Source organism: Neopsephotus bourkii, unplaced genomic scaffold (assembly GCF_033783945.1).
Source record: "Neopsephotus bourkii isolate Nb327-2 ecotype Australia unplaced genomic scaffold, CSIRO-AGI_Nbou_v1 NB_1638, whole genome shotgun sequence".
Classification (NCBI taxonomy): domain Eukaryota; kingdom Metazoa; phylum Chordata; class Aves; order Psittaciformes; family Psittacidae; genus Neopsephotus; species Neopsephotus bourkii.
The window spans coordinates 6,195,636-6,210,102 of NW_026902113.1; the positions used below are offsets into that span (position 1 = coordinate 6,195,636).

A 14,467-nucleotide genomic window follows, 5' to 3' on the forward strand; every position below is an offset into this window, starting at 1 on the left:
GCAGCTAATGGCAAACCATAACTTTCTTCCTTCATGCTAAAAATAAACACTGACTACCAGGAATAAATATGGTAGGGAGCAACTGATTCTTCTGCCAATGTATGTGCTGGATGTGGCACACGCTTTGTTCGGGCAGGTGCACAATGTGCTCTCCTCAGAGAAATTAAACTCTACAATACTACGTTTTACTTGCTTTTACAAGTGCATTTCTTTCACTCATTGCAGTGCATTTGTTACAATGTCATTTTTTTTGGTTCCCCCTCTATTTATGTGGCACACGCTTGTTTATTTTGTCAGATGCTCAGTTCCAGTTATTGTGCAGCAATTGTTACAAATTCAACTGTGTAATTTGAATCCACCTTTGAAAATTATCCACTCCTTCCTGTTTCTTTTATCAAAAACTAACCTCCTCAAGACTGATAAATCAAGCCTGGGAACAGTTAGCTGTCTTCGACTGGACTCTAACTGGATAATAAACGATGACTAACATAATAGATGCCCATTTTTGCTAGTTTTGAGGAAAAAAAATATACTTGCCTAAATTTTTCTAGTGAATAAAATCAGTTTGTCATAGTAGCAAATCTGAAAAGCTGTTAGCAGTTTAAAAAGTAGCCTATCTACAAATATGAAGGCAAAAAAAAGACCTGTGTCACCATGCAGTCTAACATCCTACAGCAGACAAGGCACAGATTTCACACAACCAGCAGATTTCACGAGTTTATATAGAGCATCAACTGCCCAACTGTAAATTTACTGCAAGCCTTGTTATTGGTCAGGTGGCTTTCAGGGGGTGGTTAAAAGTAGAGCATCTCAGCTAGAGTATATCAGGGCCTGCAGATGCACTGGAGATTTGGTTATGTGTTCAAAGAGATATTAATTCCTTTGACTTCTCAGGTCTGAAAAGGAAGCCACTGAAAAAAATGCAGCATCTTAAAATCTCTGCCAATTATGGCAACATTTTTCATACTTGGGTTAGCAATGCTGAACAGTGACTGCTGCAATGAGATTCTAGTCTTGACAAACATGTGAGGACCAAGGTAAAGATTAGGACTACAGCAAGCTGAGTAAGAGCTCAAATACCTGACAGGGAGTCACTGAATAATTCAGATTGGAGGGGATCCCAAGAGGTCTGTGGTCCAGCCTCCCTGGACCTGCCAAGAGTAACACCCATTTGAGCACGCTGCTCTGGGCCACTTCTGGTCCAAGTCTGTGTTACCTGCAAGGATGAGATTACACAGCCTCTCTGGGCAACCTCTTAACACAGCTATTAAGTACAACTTAATAAAAATAAATAAATAAAGTTTTAAAAAGAGCCTTAAAACATAAACCAAACACTGATGAGATTTGGGAAAAAGGAAAATTTTCACAGCAAAAGTAAAGAGAGTCAGGTCAGCTGTATGTAAATAGAGATGCTGACTACAGACAGAAAGAGGGGTTTTGATTGTATTTTGCCATGTACAGAGCTTAGGAAGATAAAGTAGTTGACCGCCATGATAACTTGGACAGATTTACTTTGAGAAGGAAGAGGAAAAATTCATTTTTGGTTAAGTTGGACTCATTTGCTCTCCTCAGTTTCACTGCGTTTACATGTGCAAGGATGTCACACTGGCAATGTGGAGAAGAGGAGATACATCCTGGACAGCTGTAGTGAGAGCAGATGTTTGGGAGCAAAAGGAGATGCAATGACCAATTATGTAAGCATGAAACACAGAGAAGCATTTCTCAACATGTGTCCCACATCATAACCTCTCATTTTTTTCATGTAAATATTAGAAAGGTCAACAGAGAGAAAACCTCATATTTGCTGACTGAGTCACACTCATGTGAAATGTATCATAAAATCGGTATCCATAATGAATGTTTACAGTGTGCCAGATGCAAAGATTATAATCTTGTATCAGTCAGAACAAACTAAGTTATTTTTGCCTTCATCTTGCTCAAAAGCTCGAGTTCCTTCTCTCCTTCCCCCGATTCAGGTTTAACTTCATATTTCCTGCATTTCTGCTGGTGGTTTTAACCGAAAAGTTTTGCTTTTTGGTTGTTGGACTGGTGGTAGTATTTGCCCAGTTTCTCATCTGACATAAACAGACATCAGGCTATGGATTTCAAAAGAATGGATTTGCACCAGATAACGATCAGACCTACACTCAAACACTGTTTTGTAAACTGTGATGGTAGGTGGTTTATGAGCAGATCAGCCCACCATGCTGAGGACAGTAATCTTGCAAACCATCACTGAAAATATGTTGCCTCTCCTCAGGAATCAGAACCCCTACAGATCTCAGGATTACGGTAAAACTTTCACAAGTATCTCACAACTCATCAGCTGGAGGAAATATTTGTTCCTGACTGCCACTATTCAATGATAATTTTGTCTCCCAGTTGAAGTGGAAAGTAGTATTATATTGAATTTATGTAAATTAATATATTGCCAAGTTATGTTAATTCCCATTATGTGAAAAAGGTAACACAGAGCAGCATGTGCATTATGTCCTCAAAAAAAATTGAATCTGAAGATAAAGCACTCCCTTCTACTCTACGTATATCACTTAACTATCACATTTAGAAAGAGAATGGCAGAACATGAATTAAATAAAGGATGCATGAAAAAAATCACAGTGCTTACTATTTCTTTTGTGATGACAAATAACAGGTATAGCGTTTAGGATATTTTGCAAGTATCTGGAGAAGTGAAAATCAATGCAATAAGCAGATACTCTGCTGCAGCTCCTGCAAAGGTGCCAGAGGTGGCAGCAGGCAGGCTAACATGGGGACTGTGTGCTGGGATTCCCCAAGAACACACTTCTCACAGTGCCAGGTTGTGCTGCCTGACAGACACAATGGTCAGACACGTGCAGGAGGATCCCTCTTACCCAGCCTCTCACTTGCACACCTGAACTGTTTGCCCTGTGCTCCAACAGAAACAGACACACGGAGTGCAGTTTGCCTTGTCCTAGAAGTGCTCTTTTCCTCCACTGACTGTAGGAGACAACTAAGGTGAGCAAGAAAATTGAGTTAATCAGCTCAATCCTCTCCTTGCTATCTGAGCAAAAGAGAGGCAACAGCCAAATTTGTGAACTCAGTAACATAAGGAACAGTTGCCTTCTCAGAGAGTGGTTTGAGCTTAGGGTGAGAAAACTATATTACCTGGTGCCTATTTAAGAGTCATATACGAAATTGTTGAAAAATGTGTTCAGTTCCTGGCCAACAGGTAAACACAGCAGAAATACCTCCTCAGCGATGTGCAAATACTGTTGTAAAAGCCTCCCCAGGCATTAAAGGATTTGAGACTCCTGCTTTACAGGCTTGCTCCAAAAGTGGGTCAAGGCTGGGACATCTGCCTGGGTCATTTAACTGGGTGACAGGGACAACCCTCAGATGTGCCAATAGCTGGAGCTCAGGATGGCACTCAGGTGGCTAAGCTCTCCCTCTCACTGCTTTAAGTCTCTTTTTTTTTGTTTGTTTGTTTTTTAAGTCTGATTTTAACAAAGCCTACTCTTCTAGGTTAACACCATGAGAGATTTCACTCATGCAAACTCTGCTCTTTTTGTCTGAGCAACAGAACATACCTGACACACGTTTCTGGTTTGGTTAGACATGAACCAAAGCACAGAACACAAATCTTTACCAAAACCTGTAAGGCCAAGTTCAACTAACTGCCTAAAAATCAAAATTCAAAGCAATCCTCAACACCTAGCAGTTAATTTTACAGGACAATTGGGCCTCACTCTTTCCCCTGCATCACCAGGCCACTTACAAGAGGCAATAAATCATTTCTTCCTACATACTATAATCCAGTATTTGTTAAACTTACAGTCTAGGGTTGTCTAAAAATAACAGAAATAGCAAGAATCTCTTATACTTCGGTAGAGCAAGAAAAGGCCCTATATTGACCTATAACATTCTTGAACCCTTACAAACGGGGTAAGAGGATGACTGCATTTGAACTGCTGGCTCAGGAAGCAGAGATGTCTAGGTCCCATGGAAAGCCCATTTACCATAAAGACAGAGCAGGTAACACAACTATGTGCTTTTGTTTATGCTGGCAGAATACTTTTACTTACAAGGACTTTCCTAAAAAGAAAACCATTTTCGGATGGATAACCAGGGAGAAAACCAATTGCAGGGGCACAAGAGGAAAGAGCTATTATTAGCACAGTGGACGCAAAAGCCCATAATCATGGAACAAATATGGAGACTAAAGGCTATCTCAGAGTAGAAAGAAAAAAGAATGAAAGCAACTAAGAGCAAGAGATGTTCTATCACCTACCTTCCAAAGGATAAGAATCTCTGGAACCACTGATATGGATGTGCCCAAAAGATCCCACCCACTTACATCAGAAGATGGAGATATGGAAGACTACTAAAAATGTGGAGGAGGGAAGCGTGGAATATTTCACCCATGGGTCCTATTGTCAGCCTCAATGTGTTCACAGTGCTCAGAGCAGCGACTCTGATTGTGGTGGTTTTGATGAAGCTCAAAGTTTCTTTCCAAGCTTGACACAAAGCAGGAAGGTTAACAAATGGACACAATTCTGCCCCAATTTCTGCACAGCAAGGCTTGCTCAGAAGCAGTTTCCAGATGACAGAGAAAGCAGATTCCCTCCCCCACTCCACATGGATGCTTCAAGCAACATTAAGTAAATAGGCAATAATTTGATATATGCAGTTCCTGGGTATTAGATACCACATGACCTGCCAAATCCCTCTCTTGCCGACTGCCGCCATGAGGGACAAGAAGAAACCCCAAGGCTGGAAAACTCAACAACTAGAACACACAGGTATAGGCGTCATTTTCAGTTTCTCTCATGGACAGACAGAGGAATGTTGGTTTATAATTCAAGCAGCATCAGGAAGCATATCACAACAGTTAGCTATCATAAGCCAGCATAGCCTGCCAAGGTGACTTCAACATACAGACCAGCTATGCAGATGACTTCATTAAAATAGGGGCCTTTTCAATCCTTGTCAGAGATAAAACTGCTCCAGGATATGTTTGCAAGATGGCAGGGAGGTTGCACCTGATGATCTTAAGGTCCTTGCCAACCCTAACTATTCTGTGATTCTATGACAGGAATTCTCTATAACTTCACTAAATGGTGCCAAAAATGTTCCTGAACGGCCAAGATTCCCAGCACTACCAGGTGTGGTTTTGGAAGCAACCTACTAGATCCTCAGCCAGGATCACATTAAACAGAACAGAGACTTACAGGAAGAAGAAAACTCTGCTTAAGCAGACTTACGTTAAAACGCATATATTTAAGGGCATGAGATCAAGGTGCCATCAAATATAATGGCAAATACATACTTGATTCTTCTTTGCAGAGTAAGTAAAGGGATGAAGATCTTGCATGACTACATTAATTTCCTTGGATTTCACCCATTTACTATAGTGCTAGGGAACGAACACTGTAACTTTCCCTGCCAGTAAACAATTGCTGTATGTGTGATCAGAATCGCAAAGAAATACATTTTTATAGTGATGGCATACCATACTTCAAGTCTCAAACCATAAATACTATTTTGTTTATTGTGCAAAATGGTTAATTTTTTGCACGTTGTATGAGTAAATATGAAAAATTGCTGGGCCTCCAAAACATTACAAATAGTTACTTGAAATCTTTGAGGAGGCAGAACAAAATCCTAAGAGTGACTCCTTGTGTTACCAAATATTCTTTTGTGTAAGATACTCTGGGTTGGTTGGAATCTACCCCTCTAAGAAGAGAGAAATGTAACACCAGGAACTTATAAATATGGTCAAATGACCACAGCTGATGCTGCTGACACAGTTACACTGGTATAAAAGGCATCTCTCTTGCACTGTTTGTTTTGATAAAATAGCAGAAATAAGCTCTATCTGTAGAATCACTCTTACTCATGTTACTTCAATCCACTTCAGAGTTGCATCAATTTACTGGTATTGGTTACTAAACTAAACAGTCTGTACACAACTTCTCTGTAGGTCAACCACACATAGTCCAGTGACTCCAGTAAGCCCAGTAAAGGAGGGAATCTAGTCCAGAATTTTCCAAAAGCATTAACTAAAACACTGCACTTCAGTGTCACCTTTGAACAGTGTGCTGAATGCCCTGTAACAGAGAGAACTTTCCTGAGCCTACGAGGTAGGTTAGCTGTTCAAACCACTTTGCCTGTCAAGAAAAGGAAGGGAAATGTTTCCAGGAAAATAGTTTAAATGGTCACGCAGAATACATGAAAAAAGTCCTCGACATTTTCTGTCTCTTGGTCCTATGATGCGGATCAAGCATGTGATCCTTCAGCTTTGTTTTGACAGCCAAGAGGAAGACGACGTAGGAGTTCAGACAACCACAGGACAGTGCAGCAATTCTCAGCTAATTTGAGAAGGCATAGCCATGATAATAAAAAGGGAAAAAGCTTCAGTGGTCACTTAGCATCCCGTATTTGAAGGCATTTCTGCTGGAAAGTAAAATAGTTGATGTTAAATACGTATTTGCGACACAATTGTTCAACTTGACATGCTGTGTCACCAGTATCAAAACTAATTCCTTGCCAACACATTCTTCCATTTAACTATATGTAACCAATACAAGCAGTATAACCTCCTCAGTAGTAAGAAAGACTTTCTGCATTGTAAATAACTATGATGCTTTGGCACTAAGTGGAAGACAAAACAGAGGTATATAGAGAGTCCATAGGACCCAAGTAGTAAAAAAAAAATACTCAGACTGTCACTGAGATCCAGCCTCAGGCAAAACTAGAACAAACCCACTGCTGCACATGGATAAAGGTAGGAATCTTCTTCCACACATAGGCACAAAGAGATGGCATGCTAGTGATCTCAAGGGAGCACCACAACCATGGACAAGCAGCTGAGCAGTTGGCTGAATGTTGGTGGCTGCGTGTGTTGGCTGTGCATGGTGTGCAAAGCTGCCATATGCTGTGTGGCCCAGCCAGGGTCTCAAGCTGCTTCTCCACATGAGAATCTCAATCTGAGTGTGCCTCCACACTGAGGAATTCCAAAAGGGCTGCCAAGATCCATAAAAAGCAATATCCCCACGCCCTTGTCACTGCTGCCAAAACCGAGGTCTTCTGCGTCTTCTACTGTGGGCTCTTTGGAGCAGGAATAGGAAACACAAGTGCTACCATTAATATTTGTCCTCAGAATCCTGAATCATAAAGTAGAACTTGTAAGAAAAAAAATTATCATCTTCATAGTACTTGAGCATCTCTTTGCATTTCAGGCAGGCGTCAGGGCTCTGCCAGGTTGGAAGGTACATCATACTCTGTCTTCGGCAAAAAAGAAAGAAATGATAGAAGAAAAATCAAAGCCACCCATTTGGCCATCTCAAATTAGACTGCAGCTCTTGGAGAGTGTATCTATTGCATTGCTTTGTCCAGCTAGGCAGCAGAAGGTACTCCACTGCTTTGTGCAGGTATATCACACTCCCTTTCAGAAACTGGTAAGGTAGTAACTGCAGCAAAGTGTGGTAGAAGTCTTGGCTACACACTCTCCAGGCAACCATTTCACAGCATGTGAAATGGAAGAGGTCCCAGCAGCTGCCATGGATGAGGTCCCCAGGGCTGTGGTGAGGGTGGAGTGCTACATGCCTTGGTGGGACATGGCACACATGGACACAGCCCAAAGAGACACTTCAGCAGGAGAGAGACCTGCACTCCTCTCCACACCACTGAGCCGTGGGCAGCAAAGCCCCAGCCAGCACTCAGCAGCAGGACTGGAGACAAGCTCAGCTTTTCCTAACACACATCCTAAATTCATGTCACCAGGTGGACAGATTTAGTAAAGGACACTGTAACCTGGCCACATTCTAATCCTGCCAGCCTGTTTGCCAGCCAGTTGTATTGTGCACCTCTAAAGACAAGGCAGTGCATAGGACTTAAATGCCACTGTGAGGCAAAATAGGAAAGGCAAGAAAATATCAGCTCTACTTTAGGTAGAAAACCACTATGGCACTTGCTAAACCAAAGATAAAAGAAGCATTCCTGTTTTACACAGGAAGAATGTGGTTATTACATTATTCCCGTTACAGAGAGTTACAGCTTGTTACAGCTGAGTATAAGGCAGAAACAAGCTCTTGGATGTAAGCTGAACACTTTGCACTTGATGGTGTCAGATGCTGAAAAGCAATTCCAGACACCAAACAGATTTTACAACCAGTTTTGAAGATGGGATGATGCTCTTCTGCCATCAATTGATACACTTAGAGCAGAAGGCGCTTCTTTGGGAAGCTGCTCTTACATTTCTTTTGCACAAAGCACGTGCGAGAGCAGCCAACAAACCTCCTCAGCTCTAGCAAACCCTTCCCTCACTCCCCCCAGACACACATGCAGCAGATCCCTCTTAGATCCCCTGGATAAGCATTCTGCAAACCTCCACCCGTCTCCCTCTTATACTCAGCCAACAAAACCTCCAGGCATCCATACAGCAAAGCCCCTCTTTAGGTCTCCCCAGGATATCTATGCAGCAAAGCCTTTACTATCTCCCCAGCATACCCATGTAGCAATCCCCCCCCCCCCCCCAGCTCACCGGTAAATCTATACCCTTGGTTTCACTGACCACCACCCAGCACACCCTCTCGTAGCTCCCCGGGACATCTGGGCAGCAGCGCTCCTCACCTACCGCGGACATCCAGGCAGCAGCCTCCCTTTGCTCCCAGGACATCCGTACAGCAACCCCGCTCACATCCCCGGGGTTACCCACCGGGCAGAGCCCTCTGAGCTCCCCGGGCACCGCCGCACACCCTCCTCCGCAGCAAGCCCTTCCCGTGGACAACCAGCTCCCTCGGCAGCTCCCCCAGCACCGGACCCGGCGGCACAGGACCGGGGCCGATGGGGCCGTGCTGACTGGGGGTGACCAGTGGGGGGCTCTGGGACCGGAGCTCGGGACCAGGAGGGGGGCTTTCCCTCGGGGTCTCCGGGGGGCGGCCTCACCTTCTTGCTGTCGGCGGCGGCGGTGAAGCCCCTGCTCTCGCCGCTCACGGAGGACGAGCGGCTGGGGCCGAGGAGCTCCTGTTGCGGGGACATCACGTCCATGCAGCCCCGCGCCGCAGCGCTCCCGCCGCGGGGACACCCGCACCGCCGCCACAGCCCGCACCATGGACAGGGCGCGCCGCGACACGCCCCGCGCGTGCACACCCCCCGAGGGACACGCCCCTCCCGCGAAGCCACGCCCCCGGCAGGTTCGCCCCACGCTGTGAGAACACCCGTGCGGCGGGGAGGACGCGACGCGCATGCGCTGGCGGCTGAAGCCGGGCAGGGGCGAGGGGGGGATGCGCTCGTGCTGGGGAGGGGGCGCGCAAGCTCTCCCCGCGCCTGCGCGCGCTGCAGGGCCGGGTGGAGACGTCAGGCGGGCGGCGACGAGGGGTGGGAGCTGGGATCCGGGGGGTCCTGGTGCGGGTGTTGGGGGTCGAGGTGCTGGGGGTCGAGGTGCTGGGGGTCCCGGTGCTGGGGGTCCCGGTGCTGGGAGCTGCTGCAGGGCCTCAGGGATGGGTGCTGTGCTACCCAGTTACCCTGTCCCACCTCCTCCCTGCAGCGGGCAGGCCAGCACAAGACGTGATCCCCTCCGGAGCACTCCCAGGGGATGGTCCCCATGTGAGGGGCAAGCAGCGGGATGGGTGCCGGTGCAGGTACAGGGGTCCCTGGCATGAGGGAGGGGCAGCCATGGCAGCACAGGGTCTGAGTTGACTGGGCAGTTGCAGAGAGGCTGAGGGGATGCCTCTGTGCTCCAGAGAGCCTTGAACAAGTGAGGCGGAAGAATCACTAGTTAAGTTACTGGATCGTGTTGGCTCAAGAGCAAATGTGAGTAAATAGGCTATAAATAAATCTTGGCTGGAGAAGGGAAGAAAACGTCCCGATCATTGTACTGATCGTAAGAAGATGTTTTGGAAGATCCCCCCCCCACTAGCCATAGCTCTGTGAATGGTGGTGGTTTGATAAGGCTGTCATGTTTGTGTGTTACTGTATATCCTCATTAAATATGGTGTCTGTAACAGCAAGGGGCTACTCCTGATCACCCAAGAGGTTCATTCTAATCCTGTCTTTCTACACTTTGTGAGGCATATTTTTATGTCCAGGCTTTCCAATTGTCACAGGCTCTATGTGAGTTTTTCCCCATGTTGATCACAAAAAAGGCAGAAAGAGGGAAAAAAAGCTGTCTCTCATGCAGCTTTTTGTATCTACCACTTTCCTTCTGTGGGAAGAGTTTTTACATCCCTATGATCTAGATTTACAGGCAGATGGCCATACATGAGTAAGGCAAACCACCATTTAAAAAAAACTGAACTTTTAAAGTGTGAGTCTCTGAAAGCCTTTATATCAGCTAATTTTTGTGCCTCTGGGCCTTGGCGAGCGCTGTCCCTGCGTGCCAAGCAGACCTTGTCCTCAAAGCTCTTGCAGGTTCTCTCCTCCCTCTGCTCCCATCCCCTTGTGTTCTTGTTTCCCTTTCTTCCGCTATAGTGCTGGTCCCTTGGGGATTAGGGGCATGTGGAGCAAAAGCGGAGCCATAGCTTACCCTGGTATAACACCCACATCTATTAAGATGGGGAGGCATGCCTCTGACTGCTGCACAGCACCCAGCCCAGTGGGATGCTGTCCCCAGGCAGGTCCCTAAGCTTCTGTGAGGGGGCTAAGAAAAGTTCTATCAGGGTAGAGCAGAAACAGTACAAAACGTCTATTCATAGCCAAGGATAGATATATACACACATATATATAACTATATGTATATATATTTGGTAACCTCCTCCCCAGAAACATTTGCAAGGGATTATATTCCTGGTGACATTTTGGAAACGGGGCTGTAAGTGTATGTTTATTTTGTAAAGGAAACATTACATAAGCTTTCCAAAACGCTCGCATGTGCTTAGAGGTGTTCCTTTATCTACTACCATGAGCACATTTTCTACACTCTTCACTGGATACTCTTTCACCTACTCACTGAGATAGATTAAAATCTTGCATTTGCAGAGCAAGGTTGGAGAAGCTGACTCCTTTGCATAGAACACATACAGCCATGAAGTTTTTGGTAGCTGCAGTGCTTCTCTGGTGCTTTCCCATGCCTTTCCTTAGCCTGCGCTGCCAGAAGCATGGATGGGAAGTTTAACACTGGAAATGTGACTTGGCAGGAGTGACTTGGAGGCAGCAGGGCTTTGCAAGCCTCGGTCCCCTCACGGCAGCATGGGCAGAGCTGTGGAGGGAGCATGTTGGGTACAGCAGCAATGCAGAGGCAGTCTGGAGCACCCTGCCTGTAAAAAGACCTCTGGCATGGTGCTGGCAGCAAGCGGATCCCATGCCTTACAATGGTTAATCTCAAAGGTTGAAAATAAATAAACACACCTATGAAAAACTGCTAAAAATGGGAAAAATTTGTTTTCCTGAAGGGCTGTTCAGGGCTTAACTGACAGTTTCTTTCTGGCAAATCAGGTCTTTGTTTATTGATTTTAGTTTGGATTTTGAGAGACCTTTGAAAATTGGTGGTGTGATGCAGGCTGGGAACAGGATGCTATTGCAGCCTGTGCAGCGTTCCCTGTGCTGCCTCTGCCCAACTGTTACCTGCTGCTGTGCAGAGATACCCAATGAAAAAAACAGCAGCTTTCCTTCACTGCTAGCCCAGGGATGCAGAAACTCACACATGGGCTAGTGTGGAGCCAGCCATAGGGGTGGGGCTGCTGCTGCCCAAACCACCCTGGTCCCTGCTATACCCATCTGTCATCAACCAGCCACAGGGCACCTGCTGTGTGCTTCCTCTCATGACACCAATGCTATTTGAGTTTTGACATCAGCCTTGGTACTTCTGACCCACATTGGTCTGAACAATGAAAAGCCAAGGTAATACAGTTGCACCAAACCATTCTTAAACTCCACCAACTGTCATCACCCCCAGCTAGAATCCTGCATAAGCTCTGTCCTAAGAAAAGATGTACAAGGCTCAGAAAATAACATGCATGTTCATAAAAAGATTTTCTTTCTGTTGCCTTGGCCACAGTGTTGTGTGAAGAAAAATACTGGGGAGACAGAGTGGGGATTGGAACACAGAAATATATGGGTGTTGTAGGCAAATTGCGTTTGTGAACAAGACAGAAGAATTATTCATGGTCAAACCCATCCAGATGGAAATGTGACCCCTGTAAATCTGCCACATTAGGGAAACCCAAAGTGAACTGTTAGCAAATGCTAGATATGCAGGCTGCAGCTACCTCTGGTTTTTATGAGATTCTCAAACACATTAGCACTAGCAGACATTCCCTTCCAAGAAAATCATCATATACAAGAACTATGCGAGGCTGGAAATGAGTGAGCTGTGCTTAACTTGCACTGAATAAATGTGATTCCACCAAATCTGCCCCAAAAGGGTACGTTTGCCTGAACACTAATTTTATGAACCTCACAAGTACCTCATGCAATTAAAGCCATGTAATAGATCCAAGTTGGAAACTCCAGAGGCAGTTGTATTTCAGTGAGATCTGATGCACGACTTTCTGGTTTAATAACACAGAATCTAGAATCTCATGCTGCTCATGTATTGTTAGAAGCTAAAAATAGGGCAATATCCTGGACGGACTGGAGCTGCTCAGGTGGAGAAAAGCTGAGCTGAAAGGAAAGGTGGGAGAAGGAGAACAGGATGGATGGAAATGGGTGTTGGAACTCTGTACAGGAGCTGTAACAGCAGGTTTTTACCCTGCAGTGTGAATCCTTCATTGCTCATCTTCACAATATTTGCTGCTGCTTCTTGCCAAAAAGGTTGTGGTAAACTGAGAACATCCTCTAATCTCCCAGAGATTCTGGCCAGACTAAGGCCCAGGTACCAAGCCCTGCCCTTTTGATAGCAGCTTGGTAATAAAATTGTTAAACACTGTGTGAGTAGTTGGTAGCTGGAATTCATCAATGTCCTGGGTTTTAGGCCATAACATTACTTGTGCTTTGTGCAGATAGGCTCACATTAACAGGAAATACCCCCTTCTGTCCCTTCCCGTGCTCTAATGTTTGCAGGGTCTTTTGTGCCACATGCTTTGCTTCAGAGACTCCATAAGCATTCAGAAACACCTCACTTGGGTAATTCTGCCAAAGCTTGGCAAAGAAACAAAGGTGTACCCACTCTTTTTATCCCAGAAATGCAGGGTGGCCCCATGCGAATATGGAGTCTGAGTCTGCAGCACATGGCATATTCCCAGCAGCAGGGACAAGTGTGCACACTGAATAGGGACTGCAGCTGGCAACTCTATTGTAGAAATGGGAACAGTACCATTACTGGGAGAGTCTGATCATCGAGTGCTCCACATGGTATTACCACTATGGCCAGCTAGAGCCATCCTCCCACAGCCACACCTGCTGACCAGATATGAGGGAAGACTTTCATGACCCAGCATACAGGGGAACCTACCAACGATCCTACCAATTCTTAATATCTTTCAGCCTTATTACATACGCTGTTTGAAATTCAGTCCAGCGCATCAAAGGGAAGTTTGCCTTTGAAGGGCTGCATGCTTCCTGCATGCAAACATCACTCTGATTTAATTAAGCTTGATTTTATAATCACTGTAGTTAAACCAGTATGATGCTTGTGAACAAATATGGCTAACATAAGCACCTCAACATGCACATGGCCTGCTATCAACACCACCCATAAGTGACATTCAGATTTTCTGACCATTAACATTTTCCCTGTTTTTCCTATATCTTGCTTCTGATTCTTATGCATTATTTCTTTTGTTCACATTAATATGCTCCTAAGGCTGTTTATTTTTGGTTTCTCCGCACTGAAGATTTTCTTACAGGCATTGTCCAGAGATCAATCTTTTCATTTCAAATTGTGAGGCAAAGTTAAAAGTCAGTAACTGGATATTCATCCATGAGGGACCTCACGTAGGAGCTAAGTATTATACATGAAAGGATAGCATTTCATTTAAGATAAGTCCTAATCTTTTCCCCTTTGTGAGCAACATTTCTGAACTAAATCTGAGCACTTGTACCTGAAGCCATTTAACTTTGCTTTCAGCTAGGCGAGTAGTGATGGAAATACACAGAACTGAATCTGCAGGGTAATCCTGAATACTAAATGCATGTGCCGCTAAGACTAGGGAGGCTGACTTTAAGAAGCATCTAGTAAGTGTTCAGCTATATGCAGGACATGTCTTTTCAGTACAAGGTTGAGCTTCCTTGAGTCTCACTGTGCCCATCACACTGCTTGCGCCACCACTCTTGGAACACCCACAGTCCACAGCACTAGGTGTCGCTCAGTGCTGGGATTGGTTTCTATTCATCAATATATTCTTGAGAAAAGGCATCCTATGACCTAAAATTTGATAAGGGGGAGTTTTCAAATGCTTGACCCACCATTATGGTTGAGAAGCATGGTTATCAGCATACAGGTCATAAATAACCTATGCTATTTTCTGTGTTATAGCCAGGTGTTGCTGACAGACTCCCTGGAGCTCCATAAAAGCATTGGCCATGTAGACAGCCAAATTCCCATTTC

General features: G+C 45.1%; 1 protein-coding gene across 1 annotated transcript in view; it reads right to left on the reverse strand.

The window, feature by feature from the left end:
• Positions 1–9,144, reverse strand: part of ARHGAP20 (Rho GTPase activating protein 20) — a 64,180-nt gene extending 55,036 nt beyond the window's left edge. Inside the window, 1 exon segment of the mRNA XM_061374296.1 lies at positions 8,929–9,144. Coding sequence (XP_061230280.1) covers positions 8,929–9,030 — 102 coding nt within the window. The 5' untranslated portion in view covers positions 9,031–9,144.
• Between the last annotated feature and the right edge of the window lie 5,323 nt (positions 9,145–14,467).